Below are 17,576 nucleotides of genomic sequence, written 5' to 3'. Positions count from 1 at the left end.
CCTATGTTTACGACTCCTACCATTAGTATTGTAAGTGAAATTAAGATGTTTGTAGATGCTTAAGCACATAATATAATAAATAATCTCATGGAAAAGTTTCTGTGAGGACATAGAGTGCTCCGCAAGTCCTAGCAAAGGGGAATCATAGTCCAGGGACTAATAAAGAAAAAGAACGGAGAATGTTCACGTTAGAGTGAGGAGTCCCTTGGGGTGAGATTGCCGGGGTGCACGTGGGGCTTAGCGCCCTTTCTTTATCATTGGGTTTTACAGCGATTGTAGACACTATTCTATATTATGGAGATCTTGTTTGGTGGACAGCCATACACAAAAAAAACCTACCTCAAAAAATTAGAAGGGGGATGCAGGATATCAATGCTTAACATTACGGGAGCCCTGAAAACAACCCCGACGGCTGCATTGTATGCCATTCTACACATTCCACCTGTAAACCTGGTAGCAAAGAACATAGCGTTAACAACTGTAACCAAGCTCTGTGCCTCGGGGCAGCTTGAGCGCCGACCATACTTCCATAGTAGTATAGCGTCATCAATCACAGGACGAACAGACTACCTGATTCCCTATCTGCACTTCTAGGGAGATCTTAAGGCCACAATAGAGAGGTGTATGGTTGGCGTAAGGGTGCTCAAATGGCGGACGAGGCGATACATGTGTACACAGATGGTTCCAAAGTAGTGGAAAGAGTAGGGTCTGCGGTATACTGAGCTAATCCGGATATAAACAGATCCTGCAAGCTGCCAGGTCACTGTAGTGTTTTCCAAGCTGAAGAATGCGCCGTAAACAAAACAGTAGAAATACTGGAAGAGAATAGCTCAAATCGCAGACGTGTCAACTTTTATATTCTGTAAAGTGCCGAAGATTGTAAGTCTTACAAACTGGTCAATAATATTCATTCTCTAATACCACAAAAATATTTATTTTCATTTTTTCATTAGGAGACGCTGGATACCTATTAGAACCGTGGTTGATGACACCTCATAGGTCGCCAGCGGAAGGCTCAAATCAAATGAAATTCAATGAATGTACGAATGTTGTGGTGAAAACCCGCTGGAGGTGTATACTAGGTACACGAGAGCTTCACTATTCGCCGAAGAAAGCTGCGCAAATAGTGAACGTTTGCTGTACTTTACATAATGTATGCATACATTATAAGTCGAATCATGATGTGACTGTGTGTAAGGTTTTAGATCCTTCGGACGCGGATCCAATTTCAACAATTTCATCGCAATACACGACTGCGGCGCAAGCAACAAGAGCAAACATACGAAATGGTCTATAACTATTTAGTCCAACAATTAACACAGGTAAAGTTGACATTAGATAGTAAGCCACAAAATATATTAAGGGGTTCAGGATATGGTAATGAAATGCTATTAATGTATTTCACTCTCCTTCAAATAGTACTCATTCCCACAATGTTAGTGGTACATTTCACACACTTTCAATTAAGCGTCGTGGTAGCAGCTGTACTGCTCATCATCATAATCAAATAAATTTTGAACAAATTATACAAAATAGTAATGCGAAAGTAATGCCACAATTAAATCAAAATATTACTGTTAGCAATTTTCCTTCGTTGGCTACAAGTAACGCACCTGCTCGCTCCACTGCACTCACCGTCAATGGCTGGCGCAAACAATGATCAAATGTCGCGTAGTATGCATGAAGCACGAAATCAAGTTTTCGATATGAATGAGCATCAATTTGGCTATCAGCAACACCAACAGCGACGGCAACGTGGACATGAACAGGCTAAAAGTCCAGGCGCAACTGCAAGTGGTAGTGGTAGCGCTGGAAAAGTTATTATTGACAAACCGCAACCACAAATCGGATTGGCTTTGAATCCGCACTATAATGTATTGTGGGTGTATGATGGCGGCGTGGGAAAATTGCAATGTTACAATGTATTAGCTAGTGAGCTTCCCACATGTGGTGTTGTAAGTTGATAATTGATTAAATCTTTTAATTTTTATATTTTAAATTGTGTGTTTTTTTTTTATAGAATTCATCGAATTTTCGTGCGATTTTATCACCGGAACTAGCATTACCGAATAAGTTGGATGCGCGTATGTCACGTGGACAAGCTTCATTGAATTTATTGGCCTGCTTGGATATCCTTACGTCGGCACAAGATGCAATGTGAGTAAATATTATTAACAAATTAAAATCAAGCAATTTTAATTGAGTCACAAAAAATGCAACAGTCTAAACTTCTACGCGTTAACTGAAGGGAAGAGAAGTTCTTCTGCATCTGATGTACCTATCACTATGCTGCCCTCTTCCTCCATCTACTGATATCATGTGGGCGCCCTAGCTGATGTCATCGTACATAATTGCTAGATTATTAATTGATAAGCGATCTATAAAGAGCAACTTTTGTACCACAATAGAGTACTTTATTACTCATTTGAAATCCTTCACAGTTTAGAATGTAAAGATGTCAACACCAAATTGGCTTTCATGGCGAAAATACACTGACTGTTTCTTTCCTATTATAGATTGATTCAAACAATGTTGAAATTAACCATCCCACATATATAGCTAAGCTTTATAACCTTTATTAAAAAAACAAGAAGGGAAATTCTCGATGTCACCTTAGCCTCAGAAGATGCGGAAGAGTTGGTCAGAGACTGGAGGGTCCTTAAGGACCACTCATTCTCTGACCATCGTTACATCCAATTCGACTTGGACTTGGTGAAAAAGCAGAGCGCTGCCACCAGAAATATTAAAAATTCAAACTGGCAAGAATACAATAGGGAACTGGTTAAGATATTGCCACTTGAGAGTGTACCCGAAACACCAGGTAGCATACCAGAACTGGAAAGATTGGTAAATAACTTCACGGGGGCATGCCGCAAGGCACTGGATAAAGTCTGTCCCAAGAGAATTCAAAGGGGTAAAGAGAAGCCACCATGGTGGAATTCACAAATCGAAAGCCTTCGCAGGTTAAGTAGGACCACTTTCAATGCAGCTAAAGCCTCTGGCGATGAGCATCAGTGGGAAGTATACAAAGAACATCTTAGAAACTATAAGTTTGAGCTAAGGAAAGCCAAAATATCCTCCTGGCGAGATTTCTGTAGCAGCATGGAAACAGTGTCTGAAGGAGGTAGAGGAGAATACTTTCCAGATCGGCTAATACGGCCCCAGAATGCTTGCAAAGGTCTGATGGTTCGTGGACCGAAACCGGGGAGGAAACCCTGGATCTACTGCTGGATACTCACTTTCCAGGTGCAGCTAGGAACAAACCAGGGGATACACAAAGCTTGACACAAGCAACAGTGAAACCTATACTGCACATCCAATCTTTTGAACCATTCAAAACTCCAGGGCCGGACGGAGTTACACCTATACAACTGAAACAATCACTGGAATGCAGCACTAGCTAGCTATATGCTATAATAGGAGGTGTCGTGGCACTAAACCACATCCCACGTATATGGAAAATATCTAAAGTGGTATTTGTTCCCAAGGCAGGCAAAGCATGCCACGCAAAGCCTAAGGACTTCATACCCATCAGTCTATCTTCGGTTCAACTCAAGGTGCCGAAGAGGCTGATGGAAACACATATCAGGGAGGCAGTGAATGACCAACTCTCTGAAGCACAACACGCCTATATGAAGGGTAAATCAACGGAAACAGCATTGCACGAAATTACGTCGTGCATAGAGAGATCGTTATCCTTCAAAGAATACTGCCTGGCAGCCTTCTTAGACATAGAAGGAGCCTTCAATAACATTAAACCCGACTCAATCATTAAGATACTGACTGATCTGGGCATCAAATCTCAGCTGGTGGGTCTTGTGCACCAATTTCTGCTATGCAGGGTAGTACAGGCACAACTTGCAGGGGTATCGGTGAGCAGGTTCGTCAGTAGGGGAACTCCCCAAGGTGGAGTCCTATCCCCTCTGATGTGGGTCTTGGCAGTGAATCAGCAGCTAAGGGACATAGAGGAGGGGAAGGGCTGTAAATCTATGTCATATGTTGACGACCTTGCCTTGGTGATAAGTGGGAAGTTTCCACAAACTCTCTGCGATATGATGCAGGTGGAATTAAGAAGGGTCGAAGCATGGACCGTTGATAATGGTCTGTGCGTGAACCCAAATAAAACGGAGCTGGTGCTCTTTACGGAGAAGTATAAGATACCACGTCTCTCAACTCCAGTGCTGGCAAACACAATGCTTAAGTTAAGTGAGTCCGCTAACTATCTAGGGCTCACGCTTGAGAAGAAATTGAACTGGACACAAAACACTACGGAACGTGTCTGTAAGGCCACGGTTGCCCTCTACACATGTAAAGGGCAATTGGACGGAAATGGGGTATGTCCTCTTTGATAGTACATTGGATATACACGGCCATAGTTAGGCCAATATTGCTATACGGGGTGGCGGTATGGTGGCCCGCCCTGAATAAATACTCGACGGTTCTTGCTCTTCAAAAGGTGCAAAGATCTGCACTACTATGCATAAGCGGAGCCATCCGCACAACGCCAACGGAGACTATGAATGTAATACTGAACCTACTACCCATAGATATAGTAGGCATTAAATATGCAGCATGTGCAGCTATTAGGCTGAGGAAACTGACCGCATGGTCTCACTGCAAACATACTGAAATTCTCGACAGATTCTGCATGCCAGAATGGACATATTTCTGCAAACGACATACCAACTTTAACAAGGGATACGAGATATCAATCCCTGAGAGGGAACAGTGGGTGAATGGCCCTGATTGGCCCACTAACAGCATTCAGATCTACACATATGGATATAAACTGGATAACAGGGTCGGAGGGGTGTCTATTCGGAACGATTGGAGATACAAAGATCGCTTCGCCTTCCGGTTCACTGTAGCGTATTTCAGGCCGAGCTTGTGGTCATACAAGTTGCTGTGGACTGCCTTAGGTAGAAGGCAGTCTCTCAGAAGCACATTTATATTTTCTCAGACAGTCAAGCAGCACTGAAAGCCCTTGACTCTGTCACAGCTAATTCTGAAACTTTAGTAGGCTGTCGCAGATCACTTAACGTGATGGCTGAACAGTTTACTCTGCATCTGGTATGGGTTCCGGGACATAGGGGCATACCAGGTAACGAGATGGCGGATGAGCTTGCAAGAAAGGGTACCTCCCTTCCACTTTCGCCATCCTGGAAGAGGTGGGGCATGCCGCTCTCCATCTGCAAGCTCAAGATAAAGGCGGCTCTACTGATGGAAGCGGGAGCCAGGTGGAAGCATCATTATAGATGCCACACGGCAAAACTCACATGGCCGGAATGGAATGAGAAGAGATCTCGAGAGCTTCTTACTCTCCGTAAGAGGGATATTTCCTTAGTTGTAGGTCTTCTTACGGGTCATGTTTGTATTTGACCGCATGCGGAAAGGATTGGCGCTCCATTTAATGATTATTGTAGAAGCTGCGGCAACGAAGAAGAGCCTGCAACTGTTAGGCATCTACTCTGTGAATGTCCAGCGCTCGGTAGAAGATGGCAAAGTTTTATGGGCAAGATGTTTCTCGTAGATCTAACTGATATAGCTGAGGTCAATACACGACGCTTAGTTAGCTTCATAAACTCAACGAAGTGGTTTGATTAGGAGAGTAGGAACAAATCCGTGTGGTTTCACAATGGGCCTATAAAGGCCTAAATGTGCCGCTCCAATGTGGATGGCAGCCACTTGAACCTAACCTAACCTAACCTATATAGCTAAGCTTTAATTGGGCCTCGTGTTAGCTTAATGAGAAAATGTGCTAAGTCAACGAATTTTACAGGAGAAGAAAAAAAATTAATAACTTTTGAAATAACCTTGTTTTTCAAAACTGTGAATTAGGATACCTTAATTGCAATGCTTTTGAGTGTAGAAGCTTTGAAAAAGATAAATAAAAATCATGTATGTCAACCCAGCAGCTATTTTTTGACTGAGCACAATTTCCGCACTCATAACAAATTTTTTCTCCTGACTTAGCACTTTTTACTCAATATGATTTCCCATCACTCCTCACCTTTAATGATTGAAATAAAACACTAAAACTATATATTTCACAAAAAATTCTATTTATTTTTCAAACTATTTCTAACGGTTCTGATCTGGACTCTTTTGCCGGATGGTGCGCAATAATTTATATTTCAATTCAAACAAATGCTGTGTTGTGTCTGATTCCAAAAAGACAACTGCCACATACGTTATCTACAAACTAAATACTAAATCTCTTAATAGTTGTCAAGAGAGAGAAGACTTGAGTGTAATTTTTAACTCCAAACTCTCTTTTTCTAGTACTATTGACTTCGTTGTTTCAAAATTTGTTGCAATGGTTGGGTTCAGTACACGTAACACCAGTGACTTTAGGGACCCTATGACGTTGAAGGCACTTTATATATATCCTTGGTCAGAAGTCGTCTTGAATATTGCTCAATTATATGGAATCCTTTCTATGAATATAACGCCTATAAAATTGAGAGAGTTCAAAAACTTTTTACAAAAATTGCTTTACGTATGCTTTATTGGCCAGACGGCCTCCCATGATATACCAGCAGGTGCAAATTGCTTGGTCTTCAGGCTTTGAATAACAGAAAAATTTGAATCTCACTGAATGTAGTAAACGTTAGCACGAATTGCTCTGATTTATCTAATTTGTTCATTCCATATATTCCAATGCGTGATCTTCGGCATAATAGATTATTTATCTAAATAACTAATCAAACGAATGATGCTATGAATGAACCTATAACTAGGACTATCCATCTAGCAAATCGATTCAGTAGTATTCTTAATTTCAATAACAGCTTCTATATGTTTAAGCTTGAATTTTTTCTATTTTTAACTAGTCTGTAACAAAGCATGTAGTTATCGACATGTAAGAATTGAAGTAGATTATGGTCATCGCAAAGCATTTATCAAACACCAAATGTATGTCTCAATTGGGTGAATCCGATTTCAAGGGGTTGTGTAGGCAACCCTCTCAAGGGGTTCCCAGCGCTATATATGGCTTCTCCAACCCAATTGCCAACCTCACTTACCCGACCTCACCAGCCGAGGCTCTGGCGACCCCAAGTTCTTTATGAAACTAGCGGGTCGGGAGGACGGGATGGCCTAGAAGGTTTAATGTAGTCATATAAATCGTTCTAGAGATGATCGGAGTAGTACCTTAATAGGGCTTTGTTACCGGAACGTACCGGATCTATATGCGGCAAAGGACCATCAACATCGGCCCAAAGCCGTCGGTGAGTGTCTTTGTCGTTAATACAACAACAACAACAAAGCATGTACTCTTAATGTGTGATAGATTTTTGCTGACCAATTTGATTTTATTAAATTTAAAATTATTATAGGCTTGTATGGTCAGATATTTGAACAGTGCAAGATTAAACTTCACTTATAAACCCGACGTTTCGCCAAGCTCCTTGGCATCCTCAGGGGTTGGCCATCTTTATTTAAAAACAATAACAATAACAACTTTTAGACTTGAACTTTTTAGACTGAATGAATTAAATAAGTTAATAAAATGCGCGCACAAAGAAATGACTAGTAATTCAGATTGATATTATTAACTGGTTGACTTAGCACATTTTTTTTAACATCAGACGACTTAGCACATTTACACGTCATTGCAAACAGCAGGTAAAAATTAAAATATTTTTTTCTTGTTATCGATGTATTTTTAATTCAGTTTTACAACTGCATTAAAATACATTTTTTCCAAAAAAGTGACTTCGCACATTTTCACATTAAGCTAACGATATATATAGCTTCTGCGTAGCTTTTTAATATATTTAAAAAAAATCTTTTTAAAATAGGTACATTTTTAATAGTTTTATTTTTTTTAATATTTTAAAATAAACCCAACAGATCTGCTTGCTTTGAGGAAGCAGCGCCCGAACAACAAAATTAAACCAAGGAAGCATTGAATAATGAATATCAGATCGTTAATCGTTTCGATAATTTTGGCGGCGGTTGGGGCTATTCAGGACACAGTGTAGAGGCTATACGCTTTTCGGCCCATACCGATGTAATGATTAGTAAGTATTTCATTTTTAAATTTTCATTCACATTTCAATCTTCAAAACGTTCTCTTTTTCACTTCAGGCGGTTTCGGCATGTTTGGCGGACGCGGTGAATATACTTCCAAACTGAAACTTTTCGATTTAGGCGTTCACGGTGGCGGTTATGAAAAGGAGGGTGCACTTATGTATAAGTGAGACAAAAGAAATACCATTTGAATGCGCGACACGTAGTAAGCAACATATTATGCTGCCGACAGCGGTAAATGCAGTAGCAGGACGTGGGTACTTGATATGGGGGCGCATTTTTGGACCATCGTCAGACTGTGGCTCATGCGGCCAGGCTTCAGTCGCCACTGAGTGTCAAGTTGCCTTCACTTTTAAACCATCGAAAAAGGCTAATAATGGCACTGATATAAATTCAGGTCAAATGCCATCAATACTCTACCGTCTGATTACACAAGAATCAAAGCAACCAAGTGTAGCGGTCGACGTGGACTTCCATTAGAGGACATTGATGACAATTTGTGATTGGTCGCACCTATTGGATGGGGCGAAGCACTGCTATAACAACAACAACAATGTGGATCCGGTACAAGATGTGCTACTACCACAATTGCAAAATTAAAACCATTATGTATTAGATGAATAGTCAATCTTTTAATTTTTTTAAATTCAGGCATCTTTAGAACACATAGCAAATCGAAAATTCGAAAATTTTTTTTTACTAAATATATTATTTTATGATAACTAAATAATATTAAAATATAATAATATAATAAACAAAAACAAATAATTCACAGCAACAAATTTTTTTTAAATATAGGTATGTATAAAATATTTCAAAATTCTTTTCAAAAACGCCGCCCCTCAAAACTTGGTTCAAAAACGTCCTATCTCAGAATCTGATCGAAGAACACCTTACTTCAGAATTTGTTTCAAAAATCCCCTGAGGATAATTCAATATATTTTGACATGAGATCGGGCTTTTTTTAAATGAATTTTTAGATAGGGCGAATTGATTTAAAAAACGCCCTATATCATGTCAAAATATATTGAATTTATACTCTGGGGCTTTTTGAAACAAATTCTAAATTAGGGTGTTCTTCGATCAATTTCTGATATAGGGCGTTTTTGAACCTATTTTGAAGTGGAGCGTTTTTGAAAAGGGATGATATATACATTATAGTATATGAGCAAAAATAAAAAGAACACAAATAATTTACAGCATAATTGAATTGCTCAGTCATGGAAAAGTCTGATGTAGAAAATCAAAGCAATAATTCCGTTCTGATTTCTACATCAGTTTTTCCATTTTTTCATTCATAAGCCTAGATAAAAAAAATGCTTTATTTTACAAAAAATTCTCTTACGACTAGATAAAACAAAAAGAGCTTCTGGAAAATATTTTTACTAAGAATAGCGATGTTTAAAACTACATTTTAAGGTGATGGAGAGCCCATAAATGAAAAAAATTAAAGAAAGTCCGTCGACACAAGTCACATCTTCAGTCTTAACAGCTCTTCCAAAACTGCATTGTGCCGCCGCATTTCCTGAATTTTATTCATTTTAAGGCTCTCCATCGCCTCAAAATGTCGTTTTTCAACTTCTTTGTGCTCGACAATGCTGCTGACAGCTAGCGAAATATTTTCCAGAAGCTCTTTTTGGACTCCAAGCTGCGCTTCAAGAGCATCTGCAGCAGATCTAGTGGGCTTCCTCTTTCTTTTTGCCGCCCTTGACGTCTCTGGTAGCTCGCGAGTTGCCCGTGGAGGGGTGGTTGGTGTACTGGATGGCAACTCTAAGTTTCTAAGTTTTCTTCAGTCAGGGCTGCCAAATATTCTATTGGAAACTCGGACTCGTCTTCAGCAATTTTTTTTTGTCGTGGGGAGCCCTATTTTTTTCGCCTCAACTCCTTCCACATAGTCCTTCAGGGATATGAGGCTATATATCGCTTCCTCTATATCCGAGAAGGCTTGCTGAGTATTTGAACCACCACCTGTTGCTTTGCTCGCTTTAGCATTTGCCGTTGCTTTCTGACGCACATATTTCTTTTGGTCGATCCAAACCTAAAAAGAAGGATAATCATTTTATTTATAGAGAATTTGTTAAATACATTTTTTATGCTAATATGAACCCTTTTCCAATCGCTAATTGTTTTCATTGGAGGTCCTGCGGCATTCAATTCTAGTTAAATTTGATTCTGGCAGTGTAGCTTCCGTTGAATTTAGTTCTGGTAATGACACTGTAGATACGCTCGCATAGGTTACTTTCCTTGACTTTCCAACCCCAAGTACTTTTGGAGTACAAATATTGCAGTCCGTTGAATGGCAAGTTGGTTCCCCCCACTTCATTGGTGTAATAAATTCCATGTCGCCTAAATAGATAGTTTCAGAAATTAGTCACCTATGCATTAAAAGGGAGCAAATTTCTAATTTTTACAAAGCACCTTTTTATTCCAGTTTCCGAAAAAATCAATTCGACTCGACATGTGGTGCACACAGTATTCGGTGTCCATGGTTTTTCATTGTTTTTAGGCTCAATTTAAAATACTTATAGTATGTAACTTTCAAAGGATTTGAAAACACACGTCGCATCCTTTTAACGATAAAACAGAACATATCAGGGTCATTTGTACACTCAAACTCTCGCGCCCTTTTACTCATATTATATTTTTAAGTAAGTGACGGGTTATAAACTGCAATTATAAACTGAACAGTATCCGGCGAGCCTTGCAGATATTATGAAGGAACACGGCGCATGTACTATTATTTACACGGCGCATGTACTATTACTTATACTTAGATCAAGTAAAAATTCAAGCCTACCTAGACAAAAAGGTTCCCTAGTTCTACAAAGAAAGCGCTGCCTGCCTTAAAATATGCTCTTGCTTGAAATGTACCTGGGTTTGAGAAAACGACACTAATAGTTTATTGTATCTAACAAAAAATCTGCAAAAAATAAAAAGTTGTCGAGATCCTTCCTCGTAAAGTAAAAATTTGTTTATATTCTTCCAGAAAAAAATGGAAAAAATCCGCAAAATGCAAAAACTGTTGTATGCACAGTTTATAGCAAAAACCTTTTAAAACCTTCAAACAGTTTTGGAATTGCTCAATTCATTCTTGAGATATATATGATTAAGTGGACCCAATTTTTTTCTTTTTGGAAAACCCGTTATTTTTAAATATCTCAAAAATGTTACCATAGAATTAAAAATGACCTTGATTTTAGTAATCAGGGGGTGATTTTACATAGGAATTTCATAATGGCTTCTCTGGTGCAGAAACAAAAATTGGAATTTGTGATGCAGTGTAATTTATTCAAATTAAAAGGGGCTACTTTGTTATATCCCACCAAATTTCCTACTCGAAGCAGTTGTTTTCAACTGCACTGCTTCATATTCTCTCGTTCCGGGAAGATGCTGCGCTCAACGCCGGTCCAAGGAAGTTGTTTGCTGCACCTGCCAGAAAAAAATCAATTAAGACTGTCATGACAGCATATCGTACGCTTATATTGCAATGTTGTTCGGTAATCGCTCGGTAATGCATAGAACTCGTGCGGTTATATGTAAACTCCCGATTAGAGTTAGCCGGAGATGAACAAAACGGACCTGGGGCCCTATTCAGTAACTAAGAGTTTTGAAATGTAGATTTTTCTTGCATTCAAATTATATGAAGAAAAAGTGTACATATTAAAACTCACAGTTACTGAATAGGACCTCTGTCTCTCCCTTTGATTCTGCTGAAGGGTGCTTTATATAAGACGGTTTTTTGATTTTCAATCAAAGAGAGGTAAACGATGGTTGGACATAAAACTTTACCTCGCAGCTCGATATGTAATCCCGTTGTTCCTACATGGCACTTCTTTATTTTCCTCCATTTTTCCTGTATTTTGTATTAAATTTTTTCTCGCCCTCCTTCCTAATACTGTTTCAGTATTGGTGTAAGCGTCTAAACTATATTCCAAAAACTAACGAAATACAAGGAAAACTAAACCTAGTTCATTAAAAACAAACGAACCAGTTTGTTTTTCGATAGGTTTTTTTGACATTCGTCGTTTTCTCATTATTTTTTCCAACAAATCAAAATTGTACTTTTGAATATTTTGTGGACAAATATGTAACGAAAAACCAAAAGAACGTGCAATAATTTTTCGGCTGTATTTTCGTTGTTTTATTGTAAAAAAATCTGGCGAAAAATAGGTGAAACAATATTGGTCTCTCTTGCTCTGGTTGAAAATTGTTTTTGTAATTTGACTTTCCGATAAAGTTTCGCGAGTATTACGAGCTTGGAATCCAAGAAAAAATAGAGTAGTGTCATATAGGTTTTACAATTAAAAAACTCAATCTCCCTGCTAACACATAAATTTTTATTTCGAACTAATAAAGTAGTTTTAAAATCATTAAAAATTATTTTACAATCTTAGTTCTTTTTCACAAGTTTTATAAGCAACTCCGACACCAAAATCGGTTCCAACTAAAAACGGCCACGTTCTTCTCTTCAAGAGCAAAAAGGATAGAGCTGAACCCAGAAAAGCCCCGCTTGCTAAAAAGAAGAGGAAAATATATATAGGCAAATATTTTCAAATTTTGATATATTATGCGAAAGTGGCATTCATGGTATAAACTTCTGCTTTAAATGGCTTCTCCGACCTCTTTGGCAATGATGGTCCTTATTTTCGGCGCAACAGAGTAGCACGACAATCAATCACGCACCTCCCAAGGCAGCAAGGTTCTATGTACCGGAGCGACACGGCCAAGGCCTGTCATTACAGAGTAACCCCATTTAATTTGTTGCGTCCTTCCCACAAATACTCATCCTCCCAGCAGATCCTTACTGCGTCAAATTCTCCTCCTCCGGGAATGTATCGAACCCAATCCGGGAGCTGTCCCTGATCTCCGTCCAGAGAAATGGTTTTGCTTCGTTTGCCGGAAAAGAATCCTTTTAGGACGGTCACACTCCTGTTAGTGTGTCACGTATAAGGGTTGGTTGCACCAGACGGGATATTCAGGGATAGACCCCAAAACCCGACGTCCTCGTACCTTTTACACATCTTTTGCGTTTCTTTGCTGTTCACGCCCAAGGGCGTCCCGTATTCTGCGCCATAACTGCCGCCCCCCCCCCCCCCCACTACCCTCTAGCAGTCCCGCTGCTAAGCAAGCCACAACAAGTATCCGCTGCTGCCCGCGCCCGTCGGTGCCACCAGCTCATACAGCCGCTCCTACTCGTAACTACAATCATCGTAGTAGAGTAGGTAGCAATGCCGTGCATCAGCCCCTCCCCGTCTTCTTCCCCCCTCTTTTCGGCAATAGCATTCGATTAGGTCAGGGAAAAAAACTCTTAGTCCCTACCACCTTTTGCGGCATTTGCCAGCGCCGAATATATATGTTTGCGACATCTGCCCAATGCAGCTCCTGCCCTGGACAGTGCCACTTCCTTAGATGTTCTGGTCTCAGCGACAGCAACCCCCCGAAGGGTTTCATCGCACCATGCTGCCAGACCGAAAACCCAACTACACCGGGTACTCCAATGCTTAACCAGGGATACCCAGTCGAAGAGCCTCAACAGAACTTGCCTCCTGGCCCCCTCAACTCAGGCGTAGTCACCCGTCACTTACCCTCAGAGTGACGACGCACAGTGGCATTTTTGCATGATTTAGACGCAAAAAATTAATAAATCACTTAAAAATATATTTCATTCAAACCAAGTGTATATCTTTGCATGCCTTACCCCCCCCCCCCCCCCCCCCCCTCAGTGGGGATAGGCGAAATGGGGTGGGGTTTGGCGGATTGGAGCCCCCTGCCAAAATTTTGAATTGGGCCCTATATTAAAATTTCTTATCTGTATAAAATTTTCAAAAATGTTCAGATCTTATTTGTAAGCTATAGGCGATAATTAATTCAGCAAAAAGAGAATAAATTTCGTTCAATTCAAGTTTGTATGTTAATATAATTTCTCTGCACGATGAACGGAGACGCCCCCAATCGTATGGTAGGAAGCTGTCACAGTTCACCAGATTTATCAATTGTGAGCGCAGGACTAGCAAATCGCGTCAGCTGGCAGCCGATGGTGACATTGGCATCCGACCACCTACCCACACTTTTTTCGCTTGAGGGATCTTCCGACTTCAACAGCACTGAAAAACGCACTTTCATCTATTTTAAGAAAGGAAAGTGGGAAGATTACAAAGCGTATACTGACAATTCTTTGCTGCCCTCCCTATCCCGAGTGATGCCCGCCAAGTGGAGCGCGCTTTTCGCAAGGTCATTAAATCCGCTTCGGCTCGTTTTATTCCCGCCGGAGAAAATCTCCATCGCCTTTGTAATGCATTATACGGTTGACAAAGCCAAACGGCGGGCCAACAGACGCGCACACAAGCATAAATACAGCGCGTCCCCAATTACCATCACCGGCAAAGCGGTTGAAGATGTCATCGTTCACGCTAAACCATCTAAAGCAGTAGCCCCAGACGGCATTGGAGTCTTACTTAGAATTCACCTCAGTTCGAATGCATTTAGCGACACAAAATATACACACACTTATATATAGTGATTATATTTTACTGTCCCAGATAATCACTTGAACTCAGCGTGAATTTGTTTACATTTGCCAACCCGTCACATCGACCGACTCATATGTCGATTAGTCACACCAACCGACATATGTGCCCGTTAGTCATATGGACTGTACAGCCACATACATATATGCATAAATAGGTTATTAGAATATGCTGACTAAGCTATTGATTATTACGAATTTATGTACATCTAGTTTGTAAGTGTTAGTGTAAATATGTAGTAGTAATTTGTAACATTCTGTATAAAAGAAAGTGTTTCTTGAATAAAGAATGAATTGCTATTTGTACACTCAACCTTAATGGTTCGGACCCACTATTACTAGCAGTAGATTCCAATGTGCACCACGATGCGTGGGCAGCGGACACACGAACAAGAGGTGTGAGTCATTCTTTGATTTTGTTATTTATCATAACTTTAAGATTTGCAATAGGGGTTCGGTACCCACGTTTGTTACTAGGAGCAAACAGGAGGTTCTGGACGTCACCCTGATCTCGGGCAGCGGGGAATCCTTGATAAAAAATTGGATAGTGCTTTAAGACCACTCCTTTTGGATCATAGATTTGTTCGCTTCGACCTTGGCGGGGTGGCGTTCAGAACTGGCTGGCACAGAAACTTAAAAAACGCCAATTGGCGTATCTACTGTTCATATTCCCCAAAATTCTGCTGAGCTGGATAATATGGTTCACTTGTATACGAAAGCTTGCTGGGAGGCTCTTAATAAGGCCTTCCCTAGGAAGAAATCTAGGGGTAAAACCAAACCACCATGGTGGAACGCGGACCTAGACATTTTACGCAAGGCTTGTCGGAAAGCATTCAATCTCGCTAAAGCCTCCAAGGAGGCTGAAAAATGGGATGCATACAAAATGATGCTCGGGAATTATAAGAAACTGCTAAGGACGTCGAAGATGACCCCCTGGCGGAAGTTTTGTAGCGAAATGGGTACGGTGTCTGAGGGATCCAGGCTCAGAAAGGTGCTCTCTGGTGCTCCAAAAAGTGTTCCTGGATACCTGCAAGGACCTGATGAGACATGACGGATTCGGCAGAGGGCACTCTACGCTTGCTCCTGAGTACGCACTTTCCGCGCGCTTGTGATGAAGAAATGGGCTGGAGGGAAACTCATACTGGCGAACCGTTTGGGGGGAAGTTCATTACTATGGGTAAAGTTAAATGTCGTTCAAGCCCTTCAAAGCACCAGGACCATATGGATTGGCCCCGGTACAACTCCAGCAAACAATCGAGCTGAGCTCTTTGTGGTTGTATAACATCTTGAAAGGAGTTTGTGCTCTTAACCATATTCCAAGGGGTTGGGACGATTCAAGGGTCACCTTTATACCAAAAGCTGGAAGGACTGGACACGCGACCCCTAAAGACTTCAGACCGATACGTCTGACATCCTTCCAGCTGAAGACACTCGAGAGGTTAATGGACTCCACATTAAGTGAGTCCTTGGAGGGAAAGTTGTCTACATCCCAGCATGCGTATATGAAAGGGAAGTCCACGGAGACAGCCTTGCATGCAGTTCTTCCACTTCTATGGGTTTCCACACTTAATGAGCTCTTGGCTCTTCTAGAGAAGGACGGATGCAGCAAGGTAATCGCATATGCAGATGACCTCGCGCTGTTAGTTAGCGGGAAGTTTCCGCAGACACTATGCGATCTAATGCAAACTACGCTGATACTGGTGGAAGACTGGAGCAGGAGTAAAGATCTATCGGTCAATTCGGCCAAAACTGAACTGCTTTTGTTCACTAGGAATTATAAGATTCCTGTGTTGAAGCTGCCAGTGCTAGAGGGTAAGACCCTGACGCTTAGGGACTCTGCCAAATATCTAGGAGTAATTTTGGATAGGAAACTATCCTGGAGGGAAAACGCTCAGGAGCGTGTGAGGAAAGCAACGGTGGCACTGTACAGCTGTGAGGGAGCTGTTGCACGAAGATGGGGACTATCGCCGGATATTACCCTGTGGCTCCACACTGCTGTGGTTAGACCATATGGTGGACGAGCTTAGATATAAAATCGGACTTGCGAGTATTTCAGAAGGTACAAAGAAGTGCTCTAGTCTGCGTGGTGGGCGCTCTACGCACCACCCCTGCGGAGGCGCTGGATACCCTTTTTAATGTATTGCCAATAGATTTAATGGCCAAGCAATGTGCTACCTCTTCTGCTCTACGGCTGCGGGAGTTATCCGGCTGGAGAGATAATGTGGTTGGCCATGCAGCCATCCTTAATAATTTGGATTCGCCTTCGTCGGACTATTGCGTTCCGACTGCATTTTTCGATATGAATTACGAGGTCATTATCTCGGATAGGGATTATTGGTCGAAGGAGCCGCCGAACCTTAGCGATAGGCTGCAGATTTATACTGACGGCTAAAAACTGGATAAAAAGATGGGCAGCGGGGTCTTTGCAACTCAACTAGGGTGGAACATATCATTTAGCTTACCCGATCATTGCAGCGTCTTCCAGGCGGAATGGAGGAATGCTGTTCACGGCTATAATAAAATTTGTATTTACTCTGACAGTCAGGCTGTACTAAAAGCGCTTGGATCGGTCACATGTAAGTCCAGGACAGTGGATAAGTGCGGCAAATCTCTTAGCTGGTATGGGTGCCTGGACACTCGGAAAAATCGGGCAATGAGAACTTGCAAGAGGGGCACATCCGTTCCGCTTTCTTCGTCCTGGAGAGATTGAGCATGCCGCCTGCTACCTATAAGCTCAAGTTGAAAGGAATTTTCCTTAGGGAAGCGGGTGTGAGATGAAGCAATCTCGTATCCTGCTACCACACTAAGCTCGTGTGGCCTGAATGGGACGCGAGACGTACAAGAAGTCTCCTTCTCTCTTCACATGTAAGTCCAGGACAGTGGAGAAGTGCCGCAAATCTCTTAGCTGGTATGGGTGCCTGGACACTCGGAAAAATCGGGCAATGAGAACTTGCAAGGGGGGCACATCCGTTCCGCTTTCTTCGTCCTGAAGTGATTGAGCATGCCGCCTGCTACC

General features: G+C 41.3%; 1 protein-coding gene across 1 annotated transcript in view; it reads left to right on the top strand.

Annotated features, from left to right (window-relative positions):
• LOC137240646 (E3 ubiquitin-protein ligase highwire-like) overlaps window positions 1–8,679 on the top strand; it is a 36,446-nt gene extending 27,767 nt beyond the window's left edge. The window contains exons 3-7 of the mRNA XM_067767157.1: window positions 954–1,322; window positions 1,420–1,955; window positions 2,021–2,157; window positions 7,855–8,024; window positions 8,092–8,679. Coding sequence (XP_067623258.1) covers window positions 1,641–1,955; window positions 2,021–2,157; window positions 7,855–7,897 — 495 coding nt within the window. The 5' untranslated portion in view covers window positions 954–1,322; window positions 1,420–1,640 and the 3' untranslated portion in view covers window positions 7,898–8,024; window positions 8,092–8,679. The remainder of the gene's footprint in view (window positions 1–953; window positions 1,323–1,419; window positions 1,956–2,020; window positions 2,158–7,854; window positions 8,025–8,091) is intronic.
• Window positions 8,680–17,576: the final 8,897 nt, after the last annotated feature.

This window comes from Eurosta solidaginis, chromosome 1 (genome assembly GCF_040869045.1).
Source record: "Eurosta solidaginis isolate ZX-2024a chromosome 1, ASM4086904v1, whole genome shotgun sequence".
Classification (NCBI taxonomy): Eukaryota; Metazoa; Arthropoda; class Insecta; order Diptera; family Tephritidae; genus Eurosta; species Eurosta solidaginis.
Note: the sequence above shows the minus strand (reverse complement) of the source record. Positions and strands in the feature narration are given on the sequence as shown.